The sequence below is a fragment of the Chenopodium quinoa genome, unplaced genomic scaffold (assembly GCF_001683475.1).
Source record: "Chenopodium quinoa cultivar QQ74 unplaced genomic scaffold, ASM168347v1, whole genome shotgun sequence".
Lineage (NCBI taxonomy): Eukaryota > Viridiplantae > Streptophyta > Magnoliopsida > Caryophyllales > Amaranthaceae > Chenopodium > Chenopodium quinoa.
The window spans coordinates 1,578,358-1,591,610 of NW_018744874.1; the positions used below are offsets into that span (position 1 = coordinate 1,578,358).

Consider the following 13,253-nt stretch of genomic DNA (forward strand, 5'->3'; position numbering starts at 1 on the left):
CATGGCTGATCGTATTCCCATTGTTGCCATTATTATTTTTACAGGTTGAATGCAGAGAACAAAAAAGGGCTTAAACCCTAAAAAAAAACTGAATTGAAGGGGGGTTTTGGATTAGCAAGAAGATGGTGTTTACTTGAGCCTAAATGTCAATTAAAATTACAGTAAGGCGTCGTTTTGGTGATATGGTCAATTTTATAAAACCCAAAATCAAATCAAATTGTAGTACAAAATCACAAAGTTTTGTCAACAGAGTCAATTGGCTTACTTAGGCTAAGCTGTATAACCATCCATTCAAATTGTAGTACTGGGTCGTTTTGGCGACATGTCAATTAGCTCACTTAGTATAACCATCAAATCAAATTATAATACTGTATTGATTTGGTGATATGTTAATTGGCTTATTTGGTAAGTTTCTTACCTCATATCCTAGATGCTTGGGGTTCGAATCCTACCAAGTAAGGGTGCTTGGAGGTAATATTGTCGCCCACCATCTTGCTAAGCTAGTGTCGTTCGGGGTTGAACAAGTATGGGTCAATCATTGTCCTACGGATATTACTCCATATGTACTCACTTTATCCCTTAATTAATAATATGCACTTGCTCGGCATTTCCTAAAAAAAAAAAAAAAAGGTAGGGATTCTCTTACCTTACCCTTTACCCGTTAATATTAGACAAAAAAAAAGTGAAACTTCTTGAAATATCAATACGTATATATTCACTTAGTATCAAGACAATTGTTATATTTACCACGTTTGTATCAATATAATTTACACTTTTTTTTAAAGCGTAAAATTAATAATTCTTTTTTACTTTTATATTTCCACCATCTAAAATTAGACGTTTTCGACTTTGTGTCCACTATATTGATTCATTGACTCTCATTCTATGTCATTTCTTAACCTAAAATGGTACATTCATCATCATTTTACAAATTGATCTAGTAGATTTTGCACTAAAATACACAAACACACCAATTCAAATAATTGTTCACCCCATCCTTTGATTAATAGTTCATATAGTGCTATCACCTACATGCTCTCCCTTTCGCAAATCCAACCGTTGAGTCACCACCACCAAATGTCGAGAACGAGAACAATGAAGGGCAAAGTGGAATTTAACAACAAGGTTAGAATGATTACTATGCAAACAAGTGCATATGGAAGGAGGAAGAGAGGGAGATACAAGGTTTGAATTCGAGATGCATAAAAGAGTGATGAAATGTTGTAATTCATAAAATAAATCTCTAGTTTTCGAGATATTTTACATATACCTAGGTGTAGCATACACTCAATGGTATTTTATACTCATTTAAATAATTGTTTTTCATATAACCATTAAATGAAAAGCAAAAACTAGCCTTTGGTTAGTTGGGTGTACGACTGTACGGTACACCCGAGTGTATATAACAAATTCTATTAATTTTCATTTTTTACACTTTACCTAGTAAATTAAAAAGTCAAAAACCTTTTTTTCTTTTCTTATAATATATTGTGTAATAACTACTCGAAATAATCTACTCCGTATTTCATTTTTTCAATATCCTAATAGACATAATCACACAAAATAATTCTAGTTTTATTTAGCAACAAATAGGAGGTCATTGGAACCCAACCACAAAAAATGATCCTCGAATTTGGATTAGGCTAAAGGGTGAATCGGGAGAAATTGTAAATATTTGGAATTCTTAGTAAAACGCTGCGTTTATAGAACTAGTGCACCAAAACGCATCATTTGACGTTCATTTGCATCCTCGGTCCCAATCTCCCAGAGAGTCGGTTGCTGTATTGTCCCTCTTTCCGTCACTCACTCTACCACCTTCAAAACCACCCACGTCCCCCAAAAGAGAGAAACATCGAGTCGTCGATCGATCGTAAACTTTCTCTCACCATTTCCATCAATGGCGGCGATCTTAGCTCGCAAGTCTCTTCTCGCTCTTCGTCCTCGTCAGCTCGTAAGATTTCTCTTCGTTTTTTGAAACCCTAGATTGTTCAACTGAATGATTCTCTTGAAACTGCTGAATTTATTCATATTCTTATTTTATAATCTTCTGCATTGCTTTGTTTCACATTAATTTATCTTCGAGAATTTGTAACTCAGCTCATTATTTTTTGGAATGCTTGAATTTTGTGATAATTTATTTAATTTTTTGTTGTGATGTTGAATCTAGTTTGATTTATACATATAAATCAATTTAGGGCATAGAGTTTTGGAAAGAGTACAAATTTAAATCAAGAAATATGATTTTAGAGTCATGAATTCAATGTCTTTGACCTTATATAGTTGATTGCGTGTGGAAGTTGTTGATGCTTAAGTTAGAGAATTAAATTTTCTGGAATTTTACTTGTTAATTGTCAATTCATTTGAAGATTGGAGTAAAAAGGCTCCGTATGATGCTGTTGAAGCTGGGATTGGTATAATTTTGAAATGGAGTATTATCTGCAGCTTTGTTTTGGAATATTGGTTCGGAGGTCGTTACCCTGGATCATCGGTTGCCAAATGATTGGCATGAAATGATCAGTTATTTTTCGAGTTTCTGTAACCTTTGTGTTAACTGGGTTATTCTTACATCTCTGTTCATTTTGTTGCCACACGTATTGAATTCGTTGGTTTTGAGTCCTGTTTATTTTCTTTGATTTTCAACCATGTGGACATTATGAATATTGATGGATTTTCCAACTAGATGTTTGAGGTTTGAATTGTTTCATCAATTGCCTTCATTTCTAGGATGATGTGATCAGTTTGTGCCTAGCAATCATGTATTATGTTGCGCAATACAATGCCATATGAATTTTCTGAGGTATGGAAGGATAGTAGATGTGATTGTGAACAAAGGATTACATTCACTCACCTCTTTGCCCTATAAGTAGCATATTTCCTAAACATCTTTTTTTGATCTTGGGATAAAAAAAAATAAATCTGAAAATCATCCATATTAGCTCATTCTAGCCCATAAGAAAAATATACAATTGTAGATGTCGCTTGTGCCTGTTTCACTCCTCCACTTTAGTCACATATACTTTTGTTTTCTTTTGATGTATCCAATACTGTAGACTCGTGTTTTTAGAAAAAGCTGTATAAACTGAGAGATTTAGTAAATTGGTGGTTGAGTGTAAGAAAAAGGTAAATAAAGTAAGAGAGAATGAGTGAACAGGTGTAAATATTGTGGGGTAAAGGGGTAAAACAGAAATACGCATTTGCTTAAAATAAAACAAGATAAAAGTGTACATCACATTTAAAAACAACTCAAAATGGAAAGGGGGTACTAAAAAATCAGAGGGAGTGTTATATGAAGATGTGTGTTATTGTGATTGGCCTCTCCATAATTCTCTTATTAAAATTAATTGGAGGAGTTTGAGAATGATCACACGATCATAAAAGATCTCTTAGTTGATTAAGATGGGTTGAGTTTATTGGGATAGTGTGGCAGTTAGTGCCATTTGTAGAAGTAGTTGGTATTTTTTTTATTTTTTTTTATTTTTTTTTTAAAAGTAAATGTACTTTTACCTTTAATCCTTTTGTTTATGTAGGCTTTGACTGGGCAAGCATTCCAAGGCTTCAGCCAGCAGGATAGATCATTTGCCACCAAGCATTCATTTTCCACTGATAAAGGTGTGTTGAATTATGTTTTGTATAATGTTTTCCTTTTATTCATTTGATTTATGGAAACTCTTCTGAAATGAATAAAAAGTAGTTAGGGGAACTTTAATGGAAAATGACTGTAGGATAAAATTAAGGATCAATTGATGTTCTAATTGTACTTGGTATGTTATCACAAAACATGTATTTTCAGGTCCAGGGTTTTTTTGTTATCCTTCTCATTAGGATTATGTTTCCTTTGTACGAGAAGGATAAAGGTCTCTCTACATTTAATAGATTTATCATTTATGATAAAATCATGGATGGGCTCTGTAGTAGAAAAGAATGCATCACACTTATTTTGAGAAAGAAATTCCTTTACCATTGAAGTCCTGAAAGGTCAAACAATTAACCTGCTCCCTATTACTACGTACCGAATATTGAGCATTGAGGGTCAAGGTGTAAATAGACCTTTTTCTATATATATAGTCTCACGTGAAGGAAAAATTTGCACAACTATCTTATCCTTCTTCTTTTGGCACCTTCTACACAAAAAAATACTATGTTGAGATTAGGTCTGCATTTTGTAAGTTTCAGCCTGTGATGAGTGATGCGCATTATTTTAGTCTTTTTTTTTTTTTCCCTAATACCATGATTAGTTTTTTATTTTGGAATTGTATTTGTGTAATTATGACTACTTTGGGTTTGAATAATCTGTCAGAACTTTGAAGGCACTAATTACTTGCTCAATGTTTTTCATTGATTATTTTGCTAACTTATGCAATTATGCGGTTATGCCTAGCATTACTAATTTTCTGAGCAATGACTGTCTAAGTAATTGTTTTCTGAGAGAATTCTCTGCCCAAACTGAACTACTCTGAAATTGATTAGCCTGTTTGAGTAGATTTATGATTTTAGCTTCTGTTGAGACGCATTAGGCTGTACATACCAGTGTATTTGTGACTCATTTATGGTTAAAGAAAGTGTTTGATCTCTTCCTTTAAGTTTTCTTCCACAACTCTCATGCCCTTCGACCATATTAGGGTACTGAATCTGCTCCCCCCCTTGTGATGCTACATATTGGGTCGCACATATTGACCGGCTGATTGACGGCATTTGGTTTTGCCTAGGGTATATGATCAAGTACTCCATACCAGCAAATTTAGTCCTATTGCAAACTTTAAAGGCTTGGTCCCTGTGCAAGATTTGAATAATTTGCTGATGAAATGATAGGTGCATGCTTGGTCCTTGTGCAAATTTGATTTAGAGCTCTTTGCTCCTCTTTTTTCGATCTAGACCTATCTCTTTCTCTTCTTGCTTTCTCTTATGACAGATTGACCGCATTGGTTAGGGTTTGTGTAAATAGAAAAAAGTGATTAATGAATCTCCGTATTAGTTTTGGGCTTTAAAGTACATATCAGTAAGCTGCTAAATAATGTAAACTTAAGAGCTTAGCTTCATTTTAAGTTACAATTATGTTCAGACGGATTTTTAAAAAAGAAAACAGGTCCAAGGTAAATTTTTTTGCGCCGTTATGCCCTTAATTATATCAGTTTTTTCTATGAAAGGTTATAAATTTCATGTATTCTGAACAGAAAATAATAGCCTATTTCCATTCAGGATGTAGTATTGTAGTGTAACTGTTAACATGTACCTATTGTCAGTTTGTCACAAATTTCCCATATAGTACACATAGGCATACTGAGTACTTATTAGAAAACATTTAGTTAGTGTTGTTTGGGCTTGCCCTCCCCTCCATTTTTTTTTTTTGGTTTGGAAGTATTAAGTTAATTGTACTTTACTTGGACAATCATAATGTTGTCCCTTTGATTAGGTGTTTATTTAATTTTTTTTTTAAAAAGGTGTTTATTTAAAAATCTCAGATGAAGTGGATTTAAGTTATAAAGGAAAGTGAAGCTTTTTTTTTTTTACTACAACCCCATTGGGTCATTGCATATTTTGATTGCTTTACTACCGTTGGATTCTCCTTGACCCAATTACTGCAATCCAAGTGATTATGTCAATAGGAGGTGAATTATTAGTATCTCCTTGCCCTAGAAAATTGAATTAGTTTATTCAGGATTTTAGATAATAACTGTGTGAAAGGCTTAATCATAGGCAGGCATTCAAATTCTGTAAGATTTTCAGATATTTATGTATTGGGCCTTTGATAGGCTTGGATGCTCTTGATTGTAATTTTCTGGTGGAAATTAACACTAAAATATGGACAGGGTCACAGGAGGCATGACATTAAAAAAAAAAAAACTTGATTGTAATTGTTTATCTACTCCTTACAGATGATGCAGAAAGACAACAGCTTGTTAAAGAGATATCAAAGGATTGGAGTTCTGGTAACACAACAGCCTTGACTCATTGATTTATAAGAAGTTTGTCATTTGGCTTTGGCTAATGTATCAACTTTTGTGGCTAGAAGGTTTTTTTAATTTTTGCATGTGTTAAGTCTTGGCAATTTAATTTTGGTTACAGTTTTTGAGAGAAGCATAAATACTTTGTTTCTCACGGAGATGGTTCGAGGATTATCTTTGACTCTCAAGTATTTCTTCGATGACAAAGTGACTGTGAGTGTTTTCTTACTAAATATCTAATAATTTACTGCTTAATTTTGGCATTTATTATTTGTCACAGCGAATTTTAGATCGCAACATTTTTTATACATTTCCATTTTGCAGATCAATTACCCATTTGAAAAGGGCCCTTTGAGCCCCCGTTTTCGTGGAGAACATGCTCTCCGCCGTTATCCAACAGGAGAGGAACGCTGCATTGCCTGTAAACTCTGTGAAGCCGTGAGACCTACAGACCTTTATATTCTCTCTTCTAATGATCTGTTATCTTCCATGATATTTTATTTTCCTTAGGGTGCTATTTCGTACATGTCCTGCTGCATATTTAAATATGGAGTTCTGGACCTTGTCATATTAGAGGGATGAATCTAGGGAGTGCATTCTCTATCATTTGACAGTTACCTGTAATATAATTACTCGAAAAATATAAATGTCTTGTAGGGTTGTATGGATTATAGGTTTAAGTGCTATAATGCCTTCCCATCATACACCCTAGCCCGAAAATTATAAAAATTGATGTAGATGAAGTTTGAATATTGAGACACAGGTGGAATGTTTATGCTAATCTAGGCTTCTTGATTATTCATATGATAAAGATGAGTCGTGAAAGATGGGCAGAGACTGTTGAATGTCTACAGTGAGAAAAGGCTCTCAGCTGTCTCGTTTTTGTTTCCATAAGAATGTAAGATGTACTAGAATCTAATTAGTTTGAAAACATTATCTAATTTGTGTTTTTCAGTTTGTATTGGAAGTTCACGCATTAGATGCAAAACCTTTGTATTATGGTCTAATTGATCTATGATCTGCTTAGTAGCTTTGCCAATCATGAGCTGTTGGCTCTTTGATAGTTAAGGTGTGGTGAAAATTTTAAATTTCTGTTTAATATTAGGTCTGCCCTGCTCAAGCAATAACCATTGAGGCAGAAGCTAGGGAAGATGGAAGCCGTAGGACAACCAGGTAAATACCATTTACTTATTTTGAAAATTTTATGTACTCATATAGTCATATGCCATACTTGGTTGTTGAAGTGTCTCACTGGTGATGTATTCATTGAAGGTATGATATTGACATGACAAAGTGCATCTACTGTGGATTTTGCCAAGAGGCTTGCCCTGTTGATGCCATTGTTGAAGGACCAAACTTTGAATTTGCAACAGAAACTCACGAGGTTAGTAAATTTCTCCCAGTTGTCTACAACAGCTTGGCTTAAATGAAAGAAGTATTTAGTTATGGACAATAAACCAAAATTTCCCCCTCTTTTCTTTTCTCTTATTGTTATGTTTAAAAACTATATCTGAAGCATCTGTTCATCAAATTGTTGCAGGAGCTTCTGTATGACAAGGAGAAACTGCTGGAAAATGGTGATCGATGGGAAACTGAGATCTCAGAGAATTTGAGATCAGAAAGTTTGTATCGCTGATCTCAGTTGCTTCGATGAGGCTATGATATTTTCCTTTTTTGTGGCTTCTGAATCAAAACCAATAAAATTTCTCTGTTTGGAGTTTCAGAGATCATTTTGTTGTTAATTGCCCTTGTAAAACATTGTTAAATTGCAATCTTGTAGATTTTGGTATATGTTAAGCCTTTACTCCATTAGTTTTGGCTGCTAAATAACTCAACTTATATGCCATGGCGCCCAAGGCCATAATTTTGTTTCCTGCAGGGAAAACACATTGGGCCTATATATTTTTTGTAATGGAAGTCGGTTTTTTATAAGCAAACTTTTCATTTTGGCATCCTTAGACATGACCAAATTCTACTAGGCTGGGAATAGGTTGGGCTGGCAAGTACTAAGTTTGGTATGACACTGACATGTTAATTGGTTGTGGGCTTGCATGGACAAAATCAGTAGGAGGATGTTTTTTTTTTTGGAAGAACCAACACCGAAAAACAACGCATCACACACATGACAACCGCTGCATTAATTCTCAGGGGCGAACTTGTTGGACTCACCGAAAAACAACACATCACACACACGACAACAGCTGCATTAAGTAACAAAACCCCAAGAAGGACCTATGTAAGCATGCTTCTCAGGGGCAAACTTGTTGGACTCTAGATAAAAAAAACGAAGCTGGACGTCGCTTTGTGCCTACATGATCCATCTTGTAACCTACAAAACCCATTCGCAGTGCATCTTACCTATGCTCGAAGACTAGAATGAGAAATAGCCCGTTGGTGATTCACACGAGACGAAATCCTAAGCCTTGAGTTTTGAAAACCATTCATTCTCAACCTAAATCTTTAAAGGGGTAGAACAAAGGCCATTGGCATTGGCCCTACTCCAATTGGCATGACAGAAGATTGGGGGGTTGGGTTGTGAAATCGTGAATACTTATTTAATTTAATTATTTTTGGTAAAAAGATGCATTAGGAAACTCTCTTCCCAAAGATAATCAGGAGTTGAGGCGCAAATGGATCCTATATTATTGTACAATTGACCTATAGATTTGTTTCATGAACTTAGAACTCTTTACTTCAAAATTTAACACCATTTACATTTATCTAAACCGAGTATTTAATAATAACATAAATTAATTCTCCAACTAAATATCAATGTATAACTCTATGTGTACTTAGACTCTTAGAAATGTCAATTTGGGTGTTTGGGTCGGGTTCGATAAGCCTGGATTAGATTGGATTTATTTCAAACTTGAATCAAATTAGTATCATAGTTAAAACCTGAATTGAATATTATTTAGATCGGTTTGGGATCAGGCCAAGTCGAAAACAAGGCGAAGTTACAGTTTGGAATTTTGGTCTATAAACAGAAGGCTACATTGGCAAAATGATAAGTAGAGTGAACTAAACCCATGGCTCCGCCACTTTATCCAAAATGAAAAAACCATCATGTTTTGCCACACCACCACTTCCACCACCTTCCTCCACCTCTCAACCCACCATAACCACCACCACCAATTTTCTCCTTTCATCACCAATTTTTCTCTCTCCTCTCAAAATCCTCAACCTTCCGACCCCCCAAAACCCCCAATCTTAAACCCTAACACCCAACAAATTCTTCGGACCCACAACTCCAAATCCACCTCCTTCTTCCTCCTTAACCACCACCAACAACAATGGCTTCCAAACCACGAGAAAAACGACGACGTTTTGTTATCAGAAGAAGAGAAAGCAAGAATTCTGGAATTGACCCTTGTTAGAAAACGCCCACCTCAATTTCCGGGTTCAATTTATACCCGCCCACCTCATGGAAATGACCTCTCTCTCCCTCCTTTGAATACCCTTTTGAAGGGAGATGATGATGGTGAAGAAGGTGAGATGTTGATGAAGGCTATTAAGATAAGGAGGGAAGTTTGTTTGGAAATTTTTATTGAATTTATGGTTAGAAAGGGTAAATTTGGTATTACATATTCTAAGAATATGGGGTCTAATTTGGGTGATTTTATTGATTTGGTGATGATTGAGGCTGCTGCTTTGAAGAAAGTTCCTGAATTTTCAAGTTTTTCGTTTAATGCTCGAGCTCAAAAATTTATTGAGGAGTCTAATGTTGTTCCTCTTATTAGGTGAGCTGAATTTCTCACTCTTTTTTGGATTTTGGTTATGTTTTTCTTGTGAATTATGTAACTGTATGTTTATGATCGTAATTCGTATATGTATGGATTTAATGTTTGTTACTTCGTACTTATTTAAATTGCTTATTTTGGCGCAAAGAGAGGTGCTAAGGCAATAATGTAGATGAGATTTGATTTCGAGTAACACTCTTATAACTTTACCATATTTCCCTGTTATTTGAGTGAGTATGTTGATGGGTTTCATGATTATTTGCAATATTGATTTTTATAATGCTTATGTATGATTTGATAGTTGAGATGATGCTTTTCTACATAGTTGGTTTTTAGTTCCTTTCATAGGTTAGCAAATTCTTTGAATATGTTTCTGGAAAAATCATATGTTGCATAGGTATATTCCAGAAGGGTGATAGATTGCACTAGCCACATAACTACATTGGTTTGATTTGCTAAGTCGTATTGAAAAGTTAGTTGGCATACGAAAGGTTCCAAAGAATTTGTAGTTGATAAAAGCTACTTAGCTGGTTTAGCTATTGTTTTGAGGAGGTTGATCCGTTGATGTGAGAGAAATCACATGTTTCTTTGATTATATTGTAGGTGGTTGAAACACAATTCGTTGTCACACCCTCAGATTGGTAGAATCATATGCATGTCAAAGGGGGATGTCCAATTAATAAGAAGGCATGTAGAGTGGCTGAAGTCAATTCATGTGAATGGAAGATACATAGGAGTTGTGTTCACTAGAGTTGGAGAGACCATTTTGAGGCGTAGCATAGAAGAAATGGATGAGATTGTTGTGTATCTAAAGAACAAAGGTGTGAGGAGGGAATGGATGGGTTATGTCATCAGCCGATGCCCTGAATTAGTGGCTTTTAGCATGGAAGAAGTGAAAATTCGTGTGAGGTTTTACACAGACATGGGCATGAACAACCATGATTTTGGTACGATGGTTTATGATTTCCCCAAAGCCCTTGGATATTTTGCTTTAGAAGAGATGAAGCAAAAGGTATAATGACTACGCATTTCTTTTTGTTTATTCGAAACTGACAATGAGAGCCATATTAGACCCATTAGATAATAGGAGTAATTATTAATAGCCAAATGATGGAAGAACAGTGCTCAAAGATTAATAAATATTGTCACCATGTATCTATTTTCAATGGATCATAATATTCATGTATTAAGGTGATTGAGACTTTTGGTTTTAGGTAAACTATTTGAAAGAATTTGGGCTATGCGATAATGATGTTGGAAGATTACTGGCATTTAAACCTCAGTTGATGGCATGTAGCATTGAGGAAAGATGGAAACCTCTTCTCAAGTTTCTTTATTATCTTGGAGTTGATCGAGATGGCATGAGAAGAATGCTCGTCATCAAACCAATGGTGTTCTGTTTTGACATGGAAGCTACTATTGTTCCAAAGGTAGTGTATTTATTTTCCTCCTTCCCAAAATAAGTGAACATGCCATCTACGAATTGTATCGGATTAGTTCTACTGTAAAAGTATTTTTTTAGTTGTATACTATTCTATAGTACAGTATTTGAATGCACCTGCTGTCTTCTAGCTTCCTTGACAGGTGTCTTGATATATTTTGTAGGTACGGTTTCTGCAAGACTTAGGTATCACAGATGATGCCATCGGTCGCATGCTTGTTAAGTTTCCTCCGTTGCTGACATACAGCCTTTACAAGAAAATTCGGCCAGTGGTTAGTTCTCTCTTACATTTGTTGATGATGTTATACTTCCATCTTCCTGTGATATGGGTATATGACTATATGGAATTTATTGTTCTTGAACCCGGACTGTTTAGGAGTTGTATCTCTAGAGTCTAGAGATAGAATACAGATTGGAGCTTTTCCTCTGTGCTGCTTAAACAAGAAAAAAAATTCTATGCTGGAATAAAATGCTGTTTAATTGCATTACTTGATAGTATCAATAAAGAAAAGACTGAGGAGTTGGTCCTGCTATTAGACTTTTCGGCTCAGTTACATATTGAATAATACTCGTAATTTTGGTTGTGCTTTCTTCCTTTCTATTTCCCTCTCCTTTGATCTGGGGCTAGATGATTGTGAAATTGAGTTTTACTCTTGAAGTTCAAAATTGTTTACTACGAGCTATGGAAAGTGTTGAAAATTGCTCCCATCAGTCCATCACGATAATGTACCTTGAATCTCAACTTAGTATTAGCTTCTCGTGATTTATTGTGACTCTAAATGTTGATCTATTGGCATTGAATGGCCAAATGTCTATCTTACGTATGGCTAAGTCATGATTCACTGCCAGGTTGTGTTCCTACTTACCAGAGCTGGAGTCACACAGAAAAATATAGCAAAGGTGGTGGCTTTGGCACCAGAGCTATTGGGGTGCAGCATTGCGCATAAGCTGGATGGCAACGTAAAGTATTATCTGTCGCTTGGGATTAGTCTTCGACTGTTAGGTGAAATGATTGCTGATTTCCCAATGCTCTTGCGATACAATGTTGAACTTCTTCGACCCAAGTATCGCTACCTGCGAAGAACAATGATCCGTCCTGTAAAGGATCTCATCGAATTTCCTAGGTAAATTCTTAATTATAGCACTATATGACGTACAATACTTATGAAATCCTTAATTTTAATATAAAGTAAACAAATTCACCAGATTTAGATGGACAAATGTTAGTTTCGCTTGCTTGCTCCTATTACTCCGTAGAAGGAACTCTTTGTTTATAACAGTTATAAACAAAATTTGTCATCATTCTGTTAAAATCTTCTCCTAACTCTCTTAAACATCCCCAGTCAAAGACAAAACTGGCAAAAAATGGTTATAAATTGAGCAAATGCTCCATTATTTTGACTAATTCTGGTGGTTGTTATCATTCAGGTTTTTCAGTTATTCTCTAGAAGACAGAATCATACCAAGGCACAAGGTTATGCTAGAGAATCAGGTGAACTTCAAACTCCGGTATATGTTAGCAAGCAGTGACGAGGAATTTAAGCAACGAGTCAAGGCTGCAGTTGAAAAGCGGCAGAGATTTGAATCAGGCGCTTCTTCACTTCATGAAGAAGCTGCAGATTCTGAAACTGAGGATTATTCTTCTGTTAGTGTACTTGATTCTAGCTCATTCCGGAGTAATGATTCTAATGTTGTGCTGTTTGATTCAGGTTGACTAGCCCATGGTCCCAACCCATTGTATACAAACTTCTCAATACTTTGTACTCGAATAGGCTCTATGTGCTATTGAGATGTATAGATGAATAGATCGTTAGATGTGAAAGTAGAGTACATAATTATGGAACTCCATCCTTGAAATGAATTATCTAAACGAAGAATACTATTTTAGGTTGTCCGAAAAATTGTCACCATTTCTAATTACCTTAGACTAACAATTAAATTTCATTATCAATTTAAATTTGCTGTGAATTCGGTATACTATGCCGCTCAGCCCCTCGCCGCACATGTAGTCACGCTAAGACCTAAGAGGTCTTGTTCGTCGTTATGACAGTATAAGAAGATGTTTTAGTGGCCTGTTTTTGTTTTGATATAATACCACAATACCTACTTTTGTTTTAGTATAAGAAAATG

The 13,253-nt window shown here is 35.2% G+C and overlaps 2 protein-coding genes across 2 annotated transcripts; both read left to right on the plus strand.

Moving 5' to 3' along the window:
• Positions 1-1,754: 1,754 nt before the first annotated feature.
• LOC110705085 (NADH dehydrogenase [ubiquinone] iron-sulfur protein 8, mitochondrial) lies at positions 1,755-7,879 on the plus strand. The gene is made up of 8 exons (XM_021882918.1): positions 1,755-1,951; positions 3,528-3,609; positions 5,874-5,927; positions 6,064-6,155; positions 6,267-6,380; positions 7,048-7,115; positions 7,215-7,326; positions 7,483-7,879. The coding sequence occupies exons 1-8, from the start codon at positions 1,898-1,900 to the stop codon at positions 7,576-7,578; spliced, it is 672 nt and encodes a 223-aa protein (XP_021738610.1). The 5' UTR covers positions 1,755-1,897; the 3' UTR covers positions 7,579-7,879.
• A 1,039-nt stretch (positions 7,880-8,918) lies between these two features.
• On the plus strand, positions 8,919-12,945 carry LOC110705087 (transcription termination factor MTERF2, chloroplastic-like). Its single transcript, XM_021882919.1, has 6 exons — positions 8,919-9,682; positions 10,286-10,694; positions 10,897-11,112; positions 11,288-11,395; positions 11,973-12,247; positions 12,552-12,945. The coding sequence occupies exons 1-6, from the start codon at positions 9,009-9,011 to the stop codon at positions 12,835-12,837; spliced, it is 1,968 nt and encodes a 655-aa protein (XP_021738611.1). The 5' UTR covers positions 8,919-9,008; the 3' UTR covers positions 12,838-12,945.
• The last annotated feature ends 308 nt before the right edge of the window (positions 12,946-13,253 follow it).